Source organism: Diorhabda carinulata, chromosome 11 (assembly GCF_026250575.1).
Source record: "Diorhabda carinulata isolate Delta chromosome 11, icDioCari1.1, whole genome shotgun sequence".
Lineage (NCBI taxonomy): Eukaryota > Metazoa > Arthropoda > Insecta > Coleoptera > Chrysomelidae > Diorhabda > Diorhabda carinulata.
Genome location: NC_079470.1, coordinates 3,137,836 through 3,157,472, shown reverse-complemented (window position 1 = coordinate 3,157,472; position 19,637 = coordinate 3,137,836). Strand labels below are relative to the sequence as shown.

The 19,637-nt window shown below is 33.0% G+C and overlaps 1 protein-coding gene across 3 annotated transcripts in view; it reads left to right on the top strand.

The window, feature by feature from the left end:
• Positions 1 to 17,670, top strand: part of LOC130899408 (probable multidrug resistance-associated protein lethal(2)03659) — a 66,522-nt gene extending 48,852 nt beyond the window's left edge. For all 3 annotated transcript variants that reach the window (XM_057809333.1, XM_057809334.1, XM_057809335.1), the window contains 6 exons: positions 449 to 1,729; positions 2,175 to 2,571; positions 5,860 to 6,010; positions 8,550 to 8,780; positions 14,158 to 14,669; positions 17,153 to 17,670. In XM_057809333.1, coding sequence (XP_057665316.1) covers positions 449 to 1,729; positions 2,175 to 2,571; positions 5,860 to 6,010; positions 8,550 to 8,780; positions 14,158 to 14,669; positions 17,153 to 17,620 — 3,040 coding nt within the window. In that variant the 3' untranslated portion in view covers positions 17,621 to 17,670. The remainder of the gene's footprint in view (positions 1 to 448; positions 1,730 to 2,174; positions 2,572 to 5,859; positions 6,011 to 8,549; positions 8,781 to 14,157; positions 14,670 to 17,152) is intronic.
• Positions 17,671 to 19,637: the final 1,967 nt, after the last annotated feature.

Sequence of the window (19,637 nt, the reverse complement as noted above, 5' to 3'; positions counted from 1 at the left end):
AAAATCATAAAGAAAAAATCTCAAAACTTAAGTAGCACCCTCGTAGAAATCTAGATGAGCTGTCATTCAGATTAACCGAAATACAGAATCAGATAGATCAAGTTGCAATCAGAAACTCAATTTCAAGTATATGAAGAAAATATGCAGTAATAATCAAAGAAATGGTAATAAGCGATTTTTTCAACGAAATAATAAAAGTTCACTTTCTTCTATATCTATCTAGTATTTTTATTTCTTTGGTTTATTTTATGCAAGATAAAAACTATTATATGTAGATTTGGATTTTTGATAATGTATTTATTTATGCACCTCACATCATTTCATAAATCTACTTCTTACAATACACTCTATCTGTTGAGCAATTTGGCACTTAGTTACGCTGTTACATAATTTGATTCATTTAATTGTATCCGTTTAGCAACTGATAATTGATTCCTTTATTTTTTAGGAAAGAAATGAAGTATATCCGATACACTTCAGTGATAAGATCAATTTTAATGTCCTGTATCCTCATGCTGAACAGATGTGCTATAGCTATTAGCATTTTGGTATATGTTATGACAGGAAATACTCTTACTGCCACATACGCTTATACTGTAACATCATACTACAGACTTCTTTACACAGTTACCAATTTTTTGCCGACTGCCATTTCTTTGGCAGCCGAAATGTACGTGTCTTCCAAAAGAGTCGAAAAGTTTTTGATGTACGACGAAGTTAAATCCGAATATGTATCATTTTTTGATAAAAATACATTGGTATCAGAAAACGGTATAAAACCATCTTTAGAACTAAAACCGATTCATAAAGATATTGGTGTATTCATAAAGAATGCATCAGCTAAATGGCTGAAATCAATGACGGAAAATAACTTAGAAGATTTAACTATGGAAGCTAGACCTGGTAACGTTGTGGCCATTGTAGGGCCGGTTGGTAGTGGTAAAACAACTTTACTACACGTAATTTTGAAAGAATTGGAGTTAGAAGCTGGCACTGTAGACGTACAAGGAATTATTTCGTACGCTTCCCAAGAACCTTGGTTGTTCGGTGGAAGTATCAGGCAAAATATTCTGTTCGGTGAAACATTCGAACAAAAAAAATACGATGAAGTGGTCCGAGTATGTGCTTTACAAAGAGATTTTGCTCTATTGCCGCACGGCGACAGGACGTTAGCAGGAGACAGAGGAGTTTCGTTGAGTGGAGGACAAAAAGCTCGAATTAATTTAGCTAGAGCCGTTTATAAAGACGCAGATATTTATCTACTTGACGATCCTCTTTCTGCCGTCGACGCCCACGTCGGTAAACAGCTATTCGACGGTTGTATACAAGGACATCTAAAAAGTAAATGCGTCATCCTAGTTACACATCAATTACAATATTTGAAGAAATTGAAAAATATTTACCTGATGAAAGATGGTAAAATCGAAATATCGGGTTCGTATAAAGACTTGAAAAGTGCTAGTACCAATTATAGTAAACTACTAACCGATATAGAAGAGGAAGAAGAAGAAAATAGAAAATTATCTAGAACGTTTTCTACGAAAGAAATGGTAAACGATGAGATACAAGTACTTCAAAAAGAAGACCAAAGTACTGGTAAAATTGATGGGCGCGTTTATAAAAGTTATATAAAAGCTGGAGGAAATTTTTTTAGTGCTGTACTTCTAGCTACAGTTTTTGTTTTCAGTCAAGTTCTTGATAGTTCTACGGAATATTTCGTTACTTATTGGTAAGTAGCTTTTTCTGCTATATAACACAGTATATGTACATAGCATTCCTAATATGCAAAGAATATATCGTAAGCATATAAACCACAATGTGTTAATGAAGTATAATGTCACGAAAATGAACTAAATTAGAAGTTATGGTATGTAAACCATTCTCAATTAATATTGAATTGATACTTATATTTTTAAAATATTATTCATATAAATGTAAAATGGCGGTTAAACGTTATTCGTTGTGTGATTTCTACCCATAACAATGAACAATAAAAAATCTTAAATGTTCAATTGTCTTGAATTAGACATTTTCATGTGATGACGCTTTTTTCTGAGCAACCATATGTTTTTGAGAACAGATTTAAGCATATCCATCAATTTCTATCGACTGCGTAATTGCGCAAATCAATTAAAATAGTTAACAACTAAATAATTATTCTTTCATCGTTTTAGGGTCAACATCCAACAACTAGATTCAAATAAAACCAACTTAGTATCAGCCAATATTTCTCAAGAAATCTCACACCGATCTATAGACACACGCACCAAACAAGATAATACATACGAGAATTGGTGGTTGACTCCACTTTTTACCAGCGAACTTACGGCCGTATATTATGCAATTTTGGTTATTATTTTACTTGTAATAGTGTTGAGTAGATCGCTTTCATTCTACCGATGGGCATTAAAAGCTTCAACTACAATGCATAATAAGATGTTCGTTAATATCGTCTATAGTCCGATGAGATTTTTCAATATCAATCCGTCTGGTAGAATTTTGAATAGATTTTCGAAAGATATTGGTACTTTGGATGAAAGTTTACCAATGAGTATACTAGATACCGTCCAGGTAATAATATAATAGATAGATATTATTGATTATGAACTGTTACTACTCAATACAGTTCGTTGTGTTGACTTTTTCATTTCTTTCTCCAATAACATATGTTAAATCGGATGTTTATTCCATTGGTTAATTTCATACTTCATAGAATAATGCTGTGTCGAAATATAAACAATTTTACAATAAAAACCGAGTAATGCATGGGACACAGCTTGTTTATTTCAAATTCAACAATAGGAAAACTAATGCTTATATGCATGTCTTATATAATGCGATCTATTGTGACCCTTTTCCTTGCTGTGGCATTGGAGATGTTCAGTGCTTACAGCTGATCTGTAGGATGGCTCTAGCTATTTAATACGCCCCCACATGTACTACTTTGGGGTTTGGTAATCTCGATAGAATGTGGATAAAGGTTTCTTTCTCTACCTAGCAGAATCTGCTCTGCAACAACCACCACTCAAATCCTCCACTATTAAAACAACATTACCTCAAAAAGAGGGTGGGAGAGGCTTGATCGACCTTCTCAACCTGCACTCTCGACAGGTAATGAAATCACGTAAATGGGGTTTCTGATTTTCACAGGGAATCAGGAACCTCAACACTATACCGGATTATATAAAATGCGGAGAAGGATTACTCATTCCTCAACCTCGCATCGCCAAAATTTGACTCGATTATAGTATCGTGAAAGGTACTACACGGTAGACATCATCACGACCTCAACCAGCCGCAGATTGACAAAGAAGCTTCAAACAGATGGCTTACTAGCGGCAATCTCTTTCCAGAGATCGATGATAGTTTCATGATAGCTATCCAGGACCAAGTTATTAACACGAATAACTACAAGAAAAATGTTATTAAGAATCCGAACACACAATCTGATAAAGTGACAACAAATATCAGAGACAATTCAACATATAACATCTGCTTGTAGTATTTTAGCTGATACCGACTATCTACATCGGCATAACTAAGTGTGTAACATCATCCACCAGAAACTGACCAACAATAGTCCCAGTTATTATGTCAGCAACCGGCGTCATGCCTAAGTCCTTGCACGAAAGCATCGCCAAACTGGGATTACCAAAAAAAACCTTCGTCGACGTCGAGAAGGCGCAACTGGAAATCGAGGGCTAGATTCCTATTTCGAACTAAAATTTTTATTAAAAATTAAATAGAAGAATGGCAGTGCCATGTGGCTATTATCGAACAGATGGTGCTACGTGTATTAACAATGGCGGGAATAAAAACGGCGGTGCCACTGTGTAGTCACGCTGCGTCACTGCGATGTCACGCTCTCTTTCGCACTCATTGATTTCGCTACCTATCTATTTCACATTCCTCGATTTTCTTATATCTATGCGGCTTATTACATCTACTGACCTTCTTTGATTATAGCATTCCTATGCCTGTCTCAACCCCTATAGATTGTTACTAATATTCTGTTTTCTCTATTGCTCTGTATTTGATTCCATAGAAGGCGTCAGGTCAAACAAAGGGTTATTAGCCCCTAGTCTAGCAAGTCTGTCTGATATTTCATTTTACTACACTGCAGTGTGTCTCGGAACCCCACAAAACTCTATAGCAGTCTAGGTATTGGAATAGATTTACAAAGTTTTACATCCACCATATCGACTATGATGTTGCCTATAATTTGACAAATGTTGTTTTTTGTTAGATTCAAAATCCCACTACTCCGGGTTGATATCACTCCAAGGCACTATATTCGAATAAGCAGCTTGTTTAAGACAGAAACAGCCACAACAAAAACATGAGGATTATTGTGTCAAAATATCTTGACTAAAATATCTGATCAATTGTAAAAATACAAATCTTCTGATTTAATTTCATCCAGCTTAAAATTTTCATTGCAAATCGTTTTGCTATTGTATATACGAGGTCTGGCTATTAAATAATGAGACTGGTTATGAAAAAGGGTTTTATTATAAATTCTGCTTCACAGATAGCGCGTTATGGGCAGTTGCGTTGTCCTGGTGCAAAATCAGGCCGTTTTTTACGAACTCGATCTCGCAGTGTTACTAAAACTGACAAATAGTAAGTCTGGTCGATAGTCTGACCCTCTGGAACTCATTCAGTCATCACGTTGCCTTGAATGTTGATTTCCTCTATAGGCACTCACTAAAGCGCTTACACCACTCAAAAACACGCGCACGGGATAGAGAATTGTCCCCATAGGCTTTTTGCAACAATTTAAATTAGTCGGAGTTTTTTCAATTTAACGAGAAATTTGAGATTGATACGTTACTCCTGGTTTTCGTAAAACTTGGTTTTCGGTACGAGAAAAAAACACGTTCGTTTTAAACCGCTACTGCACAAATACTATAATAGTGACGAAATCGTGTTTTGGGACGTGCATAGACAAGATATCTAGATACCCAATGCATTATTCGTTTTTTACCTCACCCGTCTAGGACGCCCTCTAGGTACGCAGTCACGTTATTTAATACTAATCAAATCTGTATTAGATTATAGTCAGCAATTTATGACCAACTCAAAACATTCTAGAGCTTTTCTATTCATTTTCCAGATTGGATTATTTAAATATGTTTTGAAGTTTCCCAGATCATTTTAGGAATTCAAAAAATAGTTCCAAACTCTCAAAAATTTATCTCTCTAAAGTCCCATTCAAAAACCCCTGAAATCCCCACAACTACAAGGAATTCCCCCTACAAAATTTTATTATTTATGAAATAAATAAATAAATACTTTCAAGTAAATAACATTAATAATAATGAAATATCATTAAACAAATAATAAATTTCAAACAATCAATAAATAATTTCATTCAGCAACATCATTTTTTTAAATACTTCATTCATAAATTATCGAAAAGAAACCTTGTCTTCAGCTTCTGATTTTTCAAAATCATAAATATTGACATTAAATAATTTCATTATTCCGTTGCAGTGTGGATCGAACCATAATCATATTTTCTAACATTTCAATCGATATTCTGTCAAGTTATATATCGATATTTGAAGTTATAAAATCCCCAAAAATATAATATCCCGTAAAAACATCCCATCCCACATTTTCAAGTTTCGACACTCGATAAACTGTATAACTCCTCGTTAATGACAGCTCGATACTAATTTTTACTTGACTTATACGATTGACAAACAGAAACTAAGCGTTTGAAAGTACTGAAATTGAGGTGAGAATATCTCAATCATTTTTAGACAATCTGTTGATGGAAAATTTATACCACCCCATATTTTCATGAATATTTTTTTATCTGCAGAAAATTGAGTATTAATTTATTTTTTTTAGATTGGTTTATATGTAGCTTCAACATGTCTGGTGATTGGAAGCCTTACATTATGGATTCTAATTCCGACTATATTAATTGCAGTATTGTTTTATATCATGAGGGTAATTTTCGTCGAAACCAGCAGAGACGTGAAAAGAATCGAATCTGTTAGTAAGTTTCATATTCTAATAACTACAATTATACAGGTTGTCAATTTAGAATATAATATCTTCAAATTACAAACTTCTACTTGAAGTTCTATACATGCAGTTATTATTCCTTTCCTGAAATCTGAAATATCAAGACTGTGTTTTATGAAGACTTGATTTTTGATATTTCCATATAAAGAACTCTAGAGGCGCTTAGTCGGGCAATCGTAGTGGTCATTATATTGATTCTACTCGACTAAATTATCTGCCAGGAAATCTTTCAATCAGCTACTGTCTACCTAGGAGAGAGTAATGTGGTGGAGCTAGGTATTGAAAGATATAACTTTTTGAAAAGTCATGTTTCCAGTCGTATCAATTTCATTTTCTAAGCTAGCTTTTATTAAATGGTCTATTAATTCTTAAAACTTATCTGTTAGATTTTATTGCTTTTATATGTCTGAAACGTGTTCAAAGTTTTCATCAGATTTCTCATAAACTGCTAAACGACAGTTCCTATATGTGATATTATTGAGACAACTACCTAAATTAATAATTTACCCTCCAAACTGTCCTCACGAAAATAAATGTATATTTTCAAACATAGATCGACGTTTTATAATTTTTATAAAAGGTCTATAATCAGATAACACATGCCTTTGATGGTACCATGATGTTTTATAAACTTTATGTTTTGCTCCAAATGCCAAGTGAATGAAATGAAGATTTCTCGCTAAATCTTGTTATTATATTCCAATCATTTCTAAAGTTATAACAAAAAAGAATAAGAGGTCACAGGCAGAGGTACCCATGGCCTCGCGGTGCTATGGGCCTCGCGCCTCACATCCGGAAATAAATTTGAAAAAGTATGTTCTTAGTTTAGAGTATCTAGAGCACTACCTTCTGTATCTGCCTACAGGGGATCAATATCGTAAATAAGCTTTCGATTAACTGTAAAAAAAATTCTATGCAGTATTAGCAGTGATACTAGTTACAATCATTAACAAATTCAGTAAAATCAAAAGTAGAACATTTCTGTTTCTTTAATTATATCTTTTTTTCCATTTTTGTTTGATGTTCCAAAGAAGTATAAGTAAAAATTAAGTTTTTTTCTTGATAAATAAAAAACTGTTCAACAGGTGATTTTTTATTTTATATTTCGTCCTTCTTGCACCATCAGAAGAGGGCCTCGCGAAATGTACCTTGCCCACATAAAGTTTAGGTCTTGCGCCGCCACTGGTCACAGCTCACTTTTTCGAAAAAAAAAAGGAAAGTTTCTCCTATAAATAATAAATAATATATTTCAGTATTTTCGGTATGGTATATTATGGTGCATTGTAACAAATCAATGCTTCTTCTAGTCATAATATGTGGATTCCGAAGAAGAAAAAAAATATATACTAAATTAATCTGATACGGTTGTTTGAGAGTATATACGAGTAGTTCTTCCAATATCAATTGCAGATTATAAAAACTTATATAAAAACCCTTGCCTACAATTTTGTTTGATCTACGATAGGCGTAGATACCTCATTTCATGAATTTATTATTTTTATAAATACTTTTAAAAATATTTATATTTTATGTGAAAAGAATTCGTTAAAAGGCAATCGAATCATTATTAATTGGACGCCATTATTTAGACAGATGCACTTAATTGTAGTCCTACCTGGAACTTAGAAAAAAAATCATTATTGTACCTCGTTAACTTGCTACAACTAAATATTAAACTATAAAACGTGAATAAACGAGAAAAATGTATCTCGCTGTAAGGGCGTTTGGTTTAAACAGGGAACCAGGCGTGAACCGAGCCCTTTTTGTACCCCATCCATCCGTTTTTTTTCTGAATAACGGAATTTCAATTACATTATCATATTACTGAACATTTTCATTTTTTAACCATTCGAATATATTTAAAATAACTTGATGTGTTTGTGTATGTAAATATTTATTATTAAATTAATACCTGTGTTTATTCTCACTACACTGTTTAATTTCATTGTCTTCATTTGCCCATAGTCTAAAGAACGCCATATTTTTATTTATTTAAAGAAATATATGAATTAAATGAATCTCACCAAACGACCCCACTGCTTATCGCAGACTGTCTGGTAGGAATATTTCGAAGAAATTGTGTACAAACGCCTTCTGACAGCCTCGGCCAATAGAAATGCATTCATGTTTACAATTCGATGTTTTCATTGGTAAACAGTGGAGATGATGAGTCCACGTAGACTGATGGTTTGTTAAATGTTTACCGAATTTTATACGGGGAATACACATTATTTTTCATTTCTTAATTTGGTATGAGTGCCGCGCGTATTTATGAAATATGAAATATATTTCTATATATTCTTCATAGGTTATTTAATTATCAAGAATATTCGCCTACCTCCTGACATTCGTTATTAAAAATTGAAATTCGAAAGTAACTAATGGAAAATCTAGAATATTCTAGGATAGTTGTTTTTAATAAAAAATATAGCGCTGAGCGACTTCTAAACAAATATGAAATCAGAAATAAACAACATGTGGTAGTTTACAATTTTATTTCTTTGTTACAGCTAGAAGTCCAATATTTACGCATTTATCGGCTTCTTTACAAGGATTAACCACAATTAGAGCTTTCCAAGCACAGGATATACTCAAAAAAGAGTTCGACAATTTCCAAAATATCAACACTTCCGCTTATTTCTTATTCGTAGGTGCCAATAGAACTTTTGGTTTTTGGTTGGATTTCGTTTGCGTTATTTATATCGCATTAGTACTAGCTGCATTGCTGTTTATCAAAAGTGGTAAGATATTTTGAAAACTATTTGATGATAAAACCTTTTTTGAAATGACTAAAACGAAGGATTTCTATGTTCCGATCATTATAGTCCAGTCGAAGTAGATTTTTTTTCAAAAGAAAATGAAAATGTGGATGTCACAATTATTTTCTTGTTCAGTACGCCAGTAAAGAGCTACTATGGAAAAACAAGTTCTTATATTTTGGCGAAATTGTTTATACGACGGTTTAAAGGATCAAAATATGTTTTTTTTTATTTTGTGGAATAACTAAGTCTTGGATAAACTTTGTATAGAAGAAGTTGTAAATGTTAGGGAATTATCGGAATGGCAATTTTAATGAGATCAACTTTATTTCTAACATATCTGAACTACGCACGCGCACAAAGCGCTATTAAGAAAGTGCTTTTAATAAAGTTAATGTTGTTTAATGAAGGAAGGTATAAGCTTTATTCATTAAAATTTAATTTATGTACTTACATTGCCAAAAAATTGTTACAATTTGTAGACAAAAGCTTGTCAAAACTAACAAATAAACATTAAAATAACTAAATAGAGATATAAATAGAATAAAATTTCAATATACAGAAGAAAACCAAAGTGAATAACAAAATTATAGGTAATTGGAATAAATACTGGGATGAAAGGTATAAATAATTGACCTATGAATTTCAAACTTCCTGGAGCATTTTTAACGCAATATGTACTTGCGATAAATGTTCATGAAAATTTATTAATTTGGGATTATGACTTTTTATAACTATTACAAAATTAAATTGAATGAATGAAAAATTTCTCAATTTTAATTGTTTAAAATGAATATTTTTATCTTTCGATTGTCAAGTTAATTAAGAAATAACTTTTGAAAATCATAATTTACATTCTTAAGTAGTTTGTTGAAAAAAGATCTTAATTATATACGACCTCATTAATTTAGAAACACCCTGTATATCAAAAGTTCAACGAAGTTTGATATTTATAGGCCAGTTTACAATATTTTTTTGAAAAATAGAGCCAGAGAGAAATGCTTTATTGTCAAAAAATTGTTACAAAAGTACTGCGACTAGTGTTTTGAAAATTTGCTTACATGGGTTTTCCGAAATGCTCGTTTCAGCTAAAATAATTTCTGTTTTCTGTAACTTCCGGTTATACCGGAAGTGGAACCGAACTTCGTTATTTTAAACGAAATGCTATTATTTTTATTAAATTTTTGGAATCTACGCAAAATTTTAATAAGACTTTATGTGAGGTATAGTATACCTAAAGTCCACCATTTTTTACTTATTTCACATTTTTGAAATTTTTGGACACATGCAGCCCTCCACTAAAAAAATTATATTTCTAAGTTTAAGTGAGTCAAGTCTAATATTTTTGGCATTTGGACGAATAACAGTTACAGCTTTCAAAATCTGTGAAAACCTTAATAAAAATTTATATAGGGTGTCGAATTTCGCTATCTAAAAACTTCGTTAGTACATTTATATATCTCAAATTAACGGTTCATGTAGAAACTTGAAAAAACTGAAATTTTCATGGTTTTCAATTGTCACCTGCCCATGGCGAACAACAAAAGTTAAAGTATCAAAAATTAAACTACTTTAGCCAGTTAAAAATATTTAAAAACACTACACTAAGAGAAGAAGAACAAAACTAAAAATTAAACTAAAGTAAATGTTCGAAATGGTTGCCCCCAACTTTCAAACATTTATGGATTTATGGAGTCAGGTCTAATTTTTTTTGGCACTTACAGCTTTCAAAATCTGTTGAAACCTTGACAAAAATTTATATAGAGTGTTCAAAAAATGGTGCCGAATGCCGCTATCTAAACTCCCATTTTTCTCTTCACCATTCGTTGGTAAATCTATATATCTCGAATCAACGGTTTTTGTAGAAACTTCAAAAAACTGAAATCTCCATGGTTTGTAATTTCATTTCGAATATTCACTTTAGTAGAAACTTGATAAAATACTTTAGTCAATTAAAAAATATTCAAAAACACTGCACTAAGAGGAGAAGAACAAAACTAAAAATTAAACTAAAGTAAATGTTCGAAATTAAATTAAAAACCATGGAGATTTCAGTTTTTTCAAATTTCTACAAAAACCGTTGATTTGAGATATATGAATTTACCAAGAAAATTCACTCAATTTAAAACGTAGAATCCAATGGCGAAGCGAAAGATGGGGTTGCGATTTGAAAAAGTCAAGTTTTTAGATAGCGAAATTCGGCACTATTTTCTGAAAATATTTCTCCAAATCACAAAATTATTAGACCTAACTTAAATTTAGAAATATAATTTTTTTAGTAGAGGGCTGCATGTGTCCAAAAATTTCGAAAATGTGAAATAATTAAAAAATGATGGACTTTAGGCATACGATGTCTTTCATGAAGTTATTTTGAAATTTTATTCAGATTCCAAAAATTTAATAAAAACCATATCATTCCGTTTAAAATAACGAAGTTTGGGTCCATTTAGGGTATAACCGGAAGTTTCAGAAAACTGAAATTATTTTAGTTGAAACGAGCATTTCGGAAAACCCATGCAAGCAAATTTTCAGAATACTAGTCGCAGTACTTTCTCATATACATATCGATTCAGCTCGTCGTGAAGGACCCTGTACATAAGTATCGTTATTTATAAAAATACACATTTATACATTACCATCAGCTTGTAAGTCCACAAAAACTCCTAAATTGTTGAAGAATCTTCAATTTCGAGTTCTCTAATAGAATAGATCCGGCACATAAATTTTGCCAGCGATCTATCCACTTTCATTTTCCTTTTTAAAATAATATTAACCCCTAGTGCAGCTGCAAGTCTTCTTTTAGACAACATTTCACGTTTTCTAAGTCTGTTAGCAAATGCATAGTGGACATAGTTCTGAGAGAACTCTCAGAAAACACACATGCAAGTTACTCTCGAGATACTCGCGAGACAATCTAGATAATCTTCTCTCAGAGTAACACTGGACAGGTCTCAGGCTCTCAAATAGACGCACACCTTAAGTTTTTTGTATTTTGTTTATTAGAGTTATTAATCGAAAGATTGCAGATTCCGATAGAACTTTTCACAACGAATAGAATCACATTTGCGATATCCTTATTATTTATTCCAAAAAACTAAAAATACTTTTCCTTTAAAATCAATTATTGTAGGGATGAGCAAATAGTTGTACTTCAATTGCCCCAGAAGAAGTACCTACATTACTCTTATAAGTTTGAAGCTTTTAAAAACGGCTTTAACAAAAGAAATAGTTCATCTACGCTAATCTCGAATTGCGCGACTAGTAATCTGAGTTAATAACTTCTAATGACATGATAAAATATTTCGATTTTTTCAGCAATTGACCCATGACAACCAATCACAATAATTTATATTAAGAATTGTTAATTTTGACGTTAAAATATTCTCTGCTAACGCGAACGTTGTTATCTGAGAGATGTATTTTCATTACTTTTTACTGTCAGTGAGACAACTAAATAATTTTTGTGGCAACTAATCAATACCTTATTATGTGATACGTTTGATAAGATTTAATCGTTCACTAAAAAATAATTAAACACGTAACAACTTTATCGCTTGTTTGTATTGTTTATTTATGTAGTTTCGAAAGTATTTATTGCATTTAAATAAATATTATACAGGGTGCAATATTCAATACGAATCTCTAAATTGATTTTTCCAAAGCTGGTCCTGGAATATATAAGTTTAGCTAATACCACTCAAATGCTTGATAGTAGTGAACTGCAAGATGAAAAAATTTGAAAAATCAAATGAGCTGTACTATAGCCAATTAAAAGATATGGCCAATTTCACAAATTAAAGAAGAGTAAGTTACCCTTTTCAGTAACCACATCAAACCCTCTCTAAGGGACTCTACATATGGTAAAATTATGTAAACTTCCTCATAACCCTTTATAATTTGGTGAAAAAATCAAATTCGAAAGGGAAAAGAAAGTATTATCTTTTCGTACGAGAATGTATTGATATTTTCCATTAAAGATGATGACCGATCGGGAAGGCCAGTTTCTGTGTCAGTCCCCTAAAATATCGATCCAGCTCATGACATGATTTTATCAGACCGTCGAATTGGACTAAAACGGACATCTGAAACACTGAATATATCATACGAATGCGTTCATCATATAGTTCACGTCTATTTGGACATGAGAAAAATTGCTGCAAAATGGATCCCCAAACGTTTGAATGTTGACCAAAAGCGTGCAAGGGTAGAAGCATCGCGTTCGATCTGTGCTCGATTTGAAAACGATGTAAACTCCTTAAACCGAATTGCCACTATGGATGAGGCTTCGGTACATTTCTACGATTAAGAAACAAAGCAACAATCGATGGAATGGCGACACTCTGGTTCTCCAAGACCTAAGAAGTTTCGTGTCTTAAAATCTGCTGGAAAAGTTCTTGCTTCCGCTTTTTGGGATTGCCATGGAGTAATCATGATTGATTTTCTGAATAACTGTGGAAAAATAATTGGAGATTACTATTCGAAATTACTAACCACTCTACGGAAAAAAATTAAAAGGAAAAGACGCGGAAAGATATCCAAAGGTGTTTTGGTTTTGCAGGACAACGCCCCTGCACACGTGTCTCATGTTGCCATGCAAAAAATTCGTGATTTAGGGTTTGAACTACTAGAACACCCCCCTTTATCACCAGATTTGGCTCCGTCGGACTATCATCTCTTCCCTCAATCGAAAAAAATTTTAAAAGTCTTAAATTTTCTTCCAACGAGGAGGTAATAAAAGCTGTGGAGGTCTGGTTTGCAGAGCAAGAAAAAACATTTTTTTAAAGGTCTAGAAACGTTGCAGTTTCGCTGTAATAAATGTATCCAATTAAGAGGAGAATATGTTGAGTAATGAAATATTTTGACATTGAAATTTTGTTTGATTCTATAGTAGGCTGAGAATTTTTCAATATATCCTCGTACACTGTGAATTCGTCTGTAGAAATTAACAAAGAAGTTGAACCGATAAATCCTTTCTTGTCATTGTAAATAAGAATTTTTTAAAATACCAGCACTTGATTAATCAACTCAAAAGGCTTTGTCCTCTTCAATCTTAACTCTAGGTTGGTGTTGCGTAGGAGCTGGTTTGCCTCGATGTTCACTTATCTTCAGAGCCGTTTTTAGTGATTCTTGACAAATTTTATGGTTAACTACCAATGTCTATTTGCAGGTCCCGATTTTTTTTATCTTGAATGAGTCTCTTTAAACTTAGTATTGCATGCCTGTTTTAGAATATTGAGTAAATAGAACACTCATACTATGGATGACTATCAATAAATTTTTCAACAAAAACTATTTTTAAAATGAGGGTTAAAATGAATATTGAAATGTGTTCTTTGAGTTATTTGTAATTATTTTATAGAACAATTTGGAGGCAATATGGGTTTAGCACTTACCCAAGCTATGGCTTTAACGGGTATGTTCCAATGGGGTATGCGTCAATGGAGTGAATTTGAAAATCAAATGACATCTGTCGAACGAGTACAAGAATATGCAGATTTGAAACAGGAGCAAGACTATCCAAATAATATTCCTGCGAAATCTTGGCCAGGGAAAGGAAAAATAGAATTTGTGAACACGTCATTGAGATACGGTCCACAAGATCCGTTTGTATTAAAAAATCTCAATTTCGTTATAAATCCAAAAGAGAAGATTGGTATAGTTGGAAGAACTGGGGCGGGAAAAACGTCTTTAATACAAGCGTTGTTTCGTTTAGCTGAAATCGATGGGAAAATAGAAATCGACGGAATTGATAGCAAAACTATAGCTTTGAAGGAATTGAGATCGAAGATTTCCATTATTCCACAAGAGCCTGTGTTGTTTTCAGGAACTTTAAGAAAAAATCTAGATCCTTTTGATGAATATAACGACGAGGTAAGTTTTATCATTATTTCTTATTATATTTTTATTTGGTTCAGATTGTCCACCGAATATTTTGCAAATGATATGCATAATTCTAATATTTTTTTAAGAAGGCTTGGAAAAATCGTTTTTCCTAATGTTTAGCGATGTGACGGCGGATGGTGAAACAAATTAGGTGTGTTATGCCTCCACAGAATCTATCGTTACTATTCGTCGTCTTTGTCGAATTTCCATTAATTTTATCGACTTCCGTGCTAGAATCATGGATTGTTGAAACGGTTGTCACACAAAAAAATATGAATCACCAAGAATATCTTAATTATACTTCACTTTTATTCCAAAGAACTATCGCAATATATCAAAAATATCTTGAACAAAATTTAAGATTCAACATTTCCATTAACTTAACAATGTTTGGAGATTGTTCAGTTATCTGAGGTATGCTTCGAGACTCACTAAAAATCTGTATTTTCACAGAGAGACAATTCAAATGCTCTACAAAATATAATTCAACTAATAATTTTTTGAAATATACGAGGATGGTCCCAGAAGTTTCTGGACCAACAAAGAAAACACAAAAATTTTGAAAAAAAATATTTATTTTCCATCGTAATCACCTTTTATTGTTTTTGGGAAATCTTTGACCACCAAGCCATTTTTTCAAGTCCGATTGGGTTAAATCTAGCGAATTCAAACTTCAATTTATTAATTTTGGCCATTGCAATATCAGATGCTAGTGCATGATGCATTGTCTTGATGAAACAACACTTTCTTCTTATCCAAATGCTCGAATTCTTTACTCAAACGCTGCAACTCACACTCATCCTTAAAACCGACGCGATGAACTTGCCTGTAGTTGGAACAGTCTTTGCCTTCTTTGGAGTCGGTTCTCCCTTTTCAGTCCATTGTTTTGATTGGTCTTTTGTTTTGGGTGTGAAGTGATGAGCCCACGTTTCATCCATTGTTATAAACGGTGCCAAAATTCGGCTCTATTTCTGTAAAATATTGTCAAATACTCGATGGAATCATCTTCACGACGCTGTTTTTGTTCCATTGCGAGCTAACACGGAACCCATCTTGCGCACAGCTTTCTCATGTCTAAATTTTCAGTTAATATTAATTTTTTGAAATGCCTATTATGTCTGCTAGCACGCGTAGTTTCAGTCGACGATCATCCAATACAGCTTTGTGGATTTCTGGAGTCGTCACCTCATTAGATCGACCACTGCGATACTGGTCTTTACAGGTCGAACGGCCTGGTTTAAATTTGCTACCCAATATTTTACAGTTTCATCCAGAGTAGAATCTATCTCAGCTTTCATATTGGTTGGGCTAAGGCTTTCCAAATAAATGAATTGTATCACATAACGATGACTATTCTTTTCCACGTTTACAAATACTAAACAACTTTGCGTCTTCAAACTTGAAACATATGATGTATAGATTGTGTATTTTCTAATACAATGGACATCGCATACTTATTCTTCGACATATTTCCATTATTGTCTATATATTTAACCAATAAGCAAAATTTATTTACTTAATCCTGAAGTTTCTCTACCTTCCCAGGTGAAACGCATGGTAGATTTGAGTTAAAGGTAGGCTTTTTTTTCTACGGCAGTTTCCATTTTCACCTATTCTGGTTGTCTTGTTTTATTTACTGCTATCTTATTCCTCGATTTTCCCCTGCTATCTTAATTGCTTCTGTCCAGCTCATTCTTTATCTTCTATTTTTCCATTATTATTCCATATATTTTCCATGATCGTTCTCATAATATGGACAAACGATCTTACTTGCCCTTTTTCGATTTTCATTTGAATTGATTATATGTTCAAATTTTATAATGTTATTCTTTGTTTTGTCGTGTTTGGATTTATTCTCTATTTTTCTTAAAAATCTCATTTCTGTACCTTGATTTTTGCTTTTTTGTTTCTGTTTGAGTGTCAATGTCTCTGATTTGTATGTCAATATGGGTATGGCTACATTTCTATATATTTCTGTTTCTATTGATTTTGGTATTTCCTTTTACTTGCGTTGAATAATCTACAACCTGCTCCAGTTCTTTCTTTGGGTCGGTCTAAGAAAAGAATGCTTAAGATATGATACAAGGAAAGGTTTAAAATAATACGAATAATATTCAATATATCATTTGGTGGCAATATCAAATAAACGAAAAACGTCGTTAGCCCTAAGTACACAAAACTTTGGAGATTTCAGTAGCTGTGAAAGAGGTAATGATTGTCGGATACTCTATTCTTCACATTTAAAAAAATCTTCCTAGCCACTCACTAATACAATTGACAAACAGAAATGAGCGTCCAAAATGGCTCAAATTTCAGTTAGAATCTTTGAACGAATACTGATTCATACTGATAAGTGTCGGTAATTTTAGGGTAATTTCGAAATGTCATGCCTAGATGACTAATTCTAAATTAAATATAAAAATATATCATCTTACTCGAGTTAATCTTTTAAAACTGTTGATTTTTTTTAGATCCTTTGGAATGCCCTAGAAGAGGTGGAACTGAAACACGCCGTCGAGGAATTACCTTGTGGTTTGGACAGCAAAATGGCCGAGGGAGGTTCGAATTTCAGTGTTGGTCAAAGACAATTGCTATGTTTAGCAAGAGCTATAATTAGAAATAATAAAATTTTAGTACTGGATGAAGCTACAGCGAACGTAGATCCACATACAGACGGTTTAATCCAAAAGACAATCAGAAAAAAATTCGCGGATTGTACAGTATTAACAATTGCTCATAGATTACATACCATAATGGACTCTGATAGAGTATTAGTTATGGATGCTGGAAGTTGTGTAGAATTTGATCATCCATACACGTTGTTACTTAATAAATTCGGGGTGTTCCACTCCCTTGTTATGAAAACTGGTAAAGCTACGGCCAAAAGTTTAATAGCCATCGCAGAACAAAATAAAAATGATAAAGAATTGAGTATATGAACAATAATTTTGTGAATAGGAAAATTATATAAATATATTTTTTCAAGAAATTCGTACTTTTTTCCAAGTGTTCATTTCCTGAAGTTCGTAATTTGTAAGCATAATATTTTGGAGTGAATTCTACAGAGTAGGCTATGAATTTTTGCAGTCTTAAAATTGAAATAAAAAAAACACATTGTACCAGATGAGCAATTAAGAATAGCCGTCGAACATATCTCAGGAACGGATTATATTACAGCTTCAAGGAAAAACAAAGATATAACAAAAGTGGCCTCGAAAAACACGAGAAAATTATTTTTAAAATTTTGGGTCCACCACTAGAGGGCGTGCCTAATTGGAAATATAAAATTTTCAACAAATTATGCGCATTTTCCATTTCAAAAGGTCTCTTAAAATGGGAAGTGGGGGAGAGTGGGAATCTTGTTATGAAAAAATGCTTGTCAGTGCGGTTCTGCTTAGCCGATGCTTGTGTATTTGATGTTGTTTGAAAATGCTTTTGTCCAGCAATATAAATTATATAAACTTTGTGCAAAACAGCGAGAACCGCATGTCAATATCTTCTTTAAGTCCCGAGATTTCTTGAGAAATGTGTAAAAGGCGAGAATTTTTCTGATGGTTAATTTACTATCCCGCCGTTCTATCTCCAATTTTGATAAAACACCAAATTATCAACTGAAATTTTGGTATGCTATTGAGTGGAATTGATTTTTCTTCACTACATTCTGTCTAAATCAGTGATTCCGAAAGTGGTTTAGTTGAACCTCCAAGGGCACACGCGCACTCGAGGTCTATGTAAATTTTCTTCTTAAGAGCTGATTTTCATATCGTTTGACGAGTTTTAAAAATATGGCAAAAATTTCTAATCTAAATAATAACTAGGTTGGTATGTGAATTTGATATTATTATATTAGAAATTGGCTACGTTTAATAGTAATGGTCATAATAGGCACTACTGATCCGAAACTAATCCCCGTTGGATCCAGGAAGTCTAACATCAGAGTCGTTATTCTCTAAATGTGTTGAGCGGGATTCAAGGCGGTCAAATAGTTGATAAAATATTTTACTGATCAAGACTCAACAGTTAGCGTAACATTTTCGTTAAACAGCTCTCAATCCATTTTTTTTTAAAAGTATTCTTTCTACGAACCACGCGACAAGGTATGTTTAACTCCCATAATGCACACGGCTGGTATGATGAGAATCCACAAGTCAAAAGGATATCATATAACCAACATTCATTTAAAGTTAATGTTTGGGCAGCAACTTTTTGTGTACCATATACCACTTGTTCGAAATATAAGATTTAACACTAAAGAAGATATTTTTTACGCTGCATACTAGTTCCGTCCCGCGATCTACCGGTCCTGTGAAGGTCTTTACTAGTCCAGGCTGACCATTTTCTCATTTACAGGTTAAGGTTAGGTTATGTTAGGTAAGGATAGATTAGGTGATAAAATTTCAAGTAATTACTTCAAATTTATCCCCATCCATTTACCTAATATGAAATGTTTATTAACGTAAATAAAAGAAGAAAAATTATAAAAGAGTTGACAACAGAGTAACAAATAGTTAATACTTTCTCATCTATGCGATTTTAGTCATAGTCTCCTAATTAACCTAACCTTACGATACTACCCACTAAACACTCCACCTCCTATCGCGTGCCGCTTCTGGAACGGACCAGGTTGCTTTGCTGCTATGTATGATGCTATCTCGAAGTGGCGTTCAGGCGTCTTGACTATTTCTTGTAGGAAGCTATCTGGGCTTACGTGAGTTCCTAGTTTGAGTCGCTTCGGTCTGTCTCGAATCTGTAGCAATTGAAGGTAGTATGTTGCGTATCGTTATTGTTATGTCATAAATAAGTTTCCTGACTTTTATTCTGCCTCCTCACTTACCTGTCTTACGTGAGCCGTCAATCTAAGATGGTCATCAATCTGTATCACGAGGTATTTTATGTTCCTAGATGACGTCACTTCCACTCCGTTTAAGGTGAACTTGATGTGTACTCTGTCTCTAG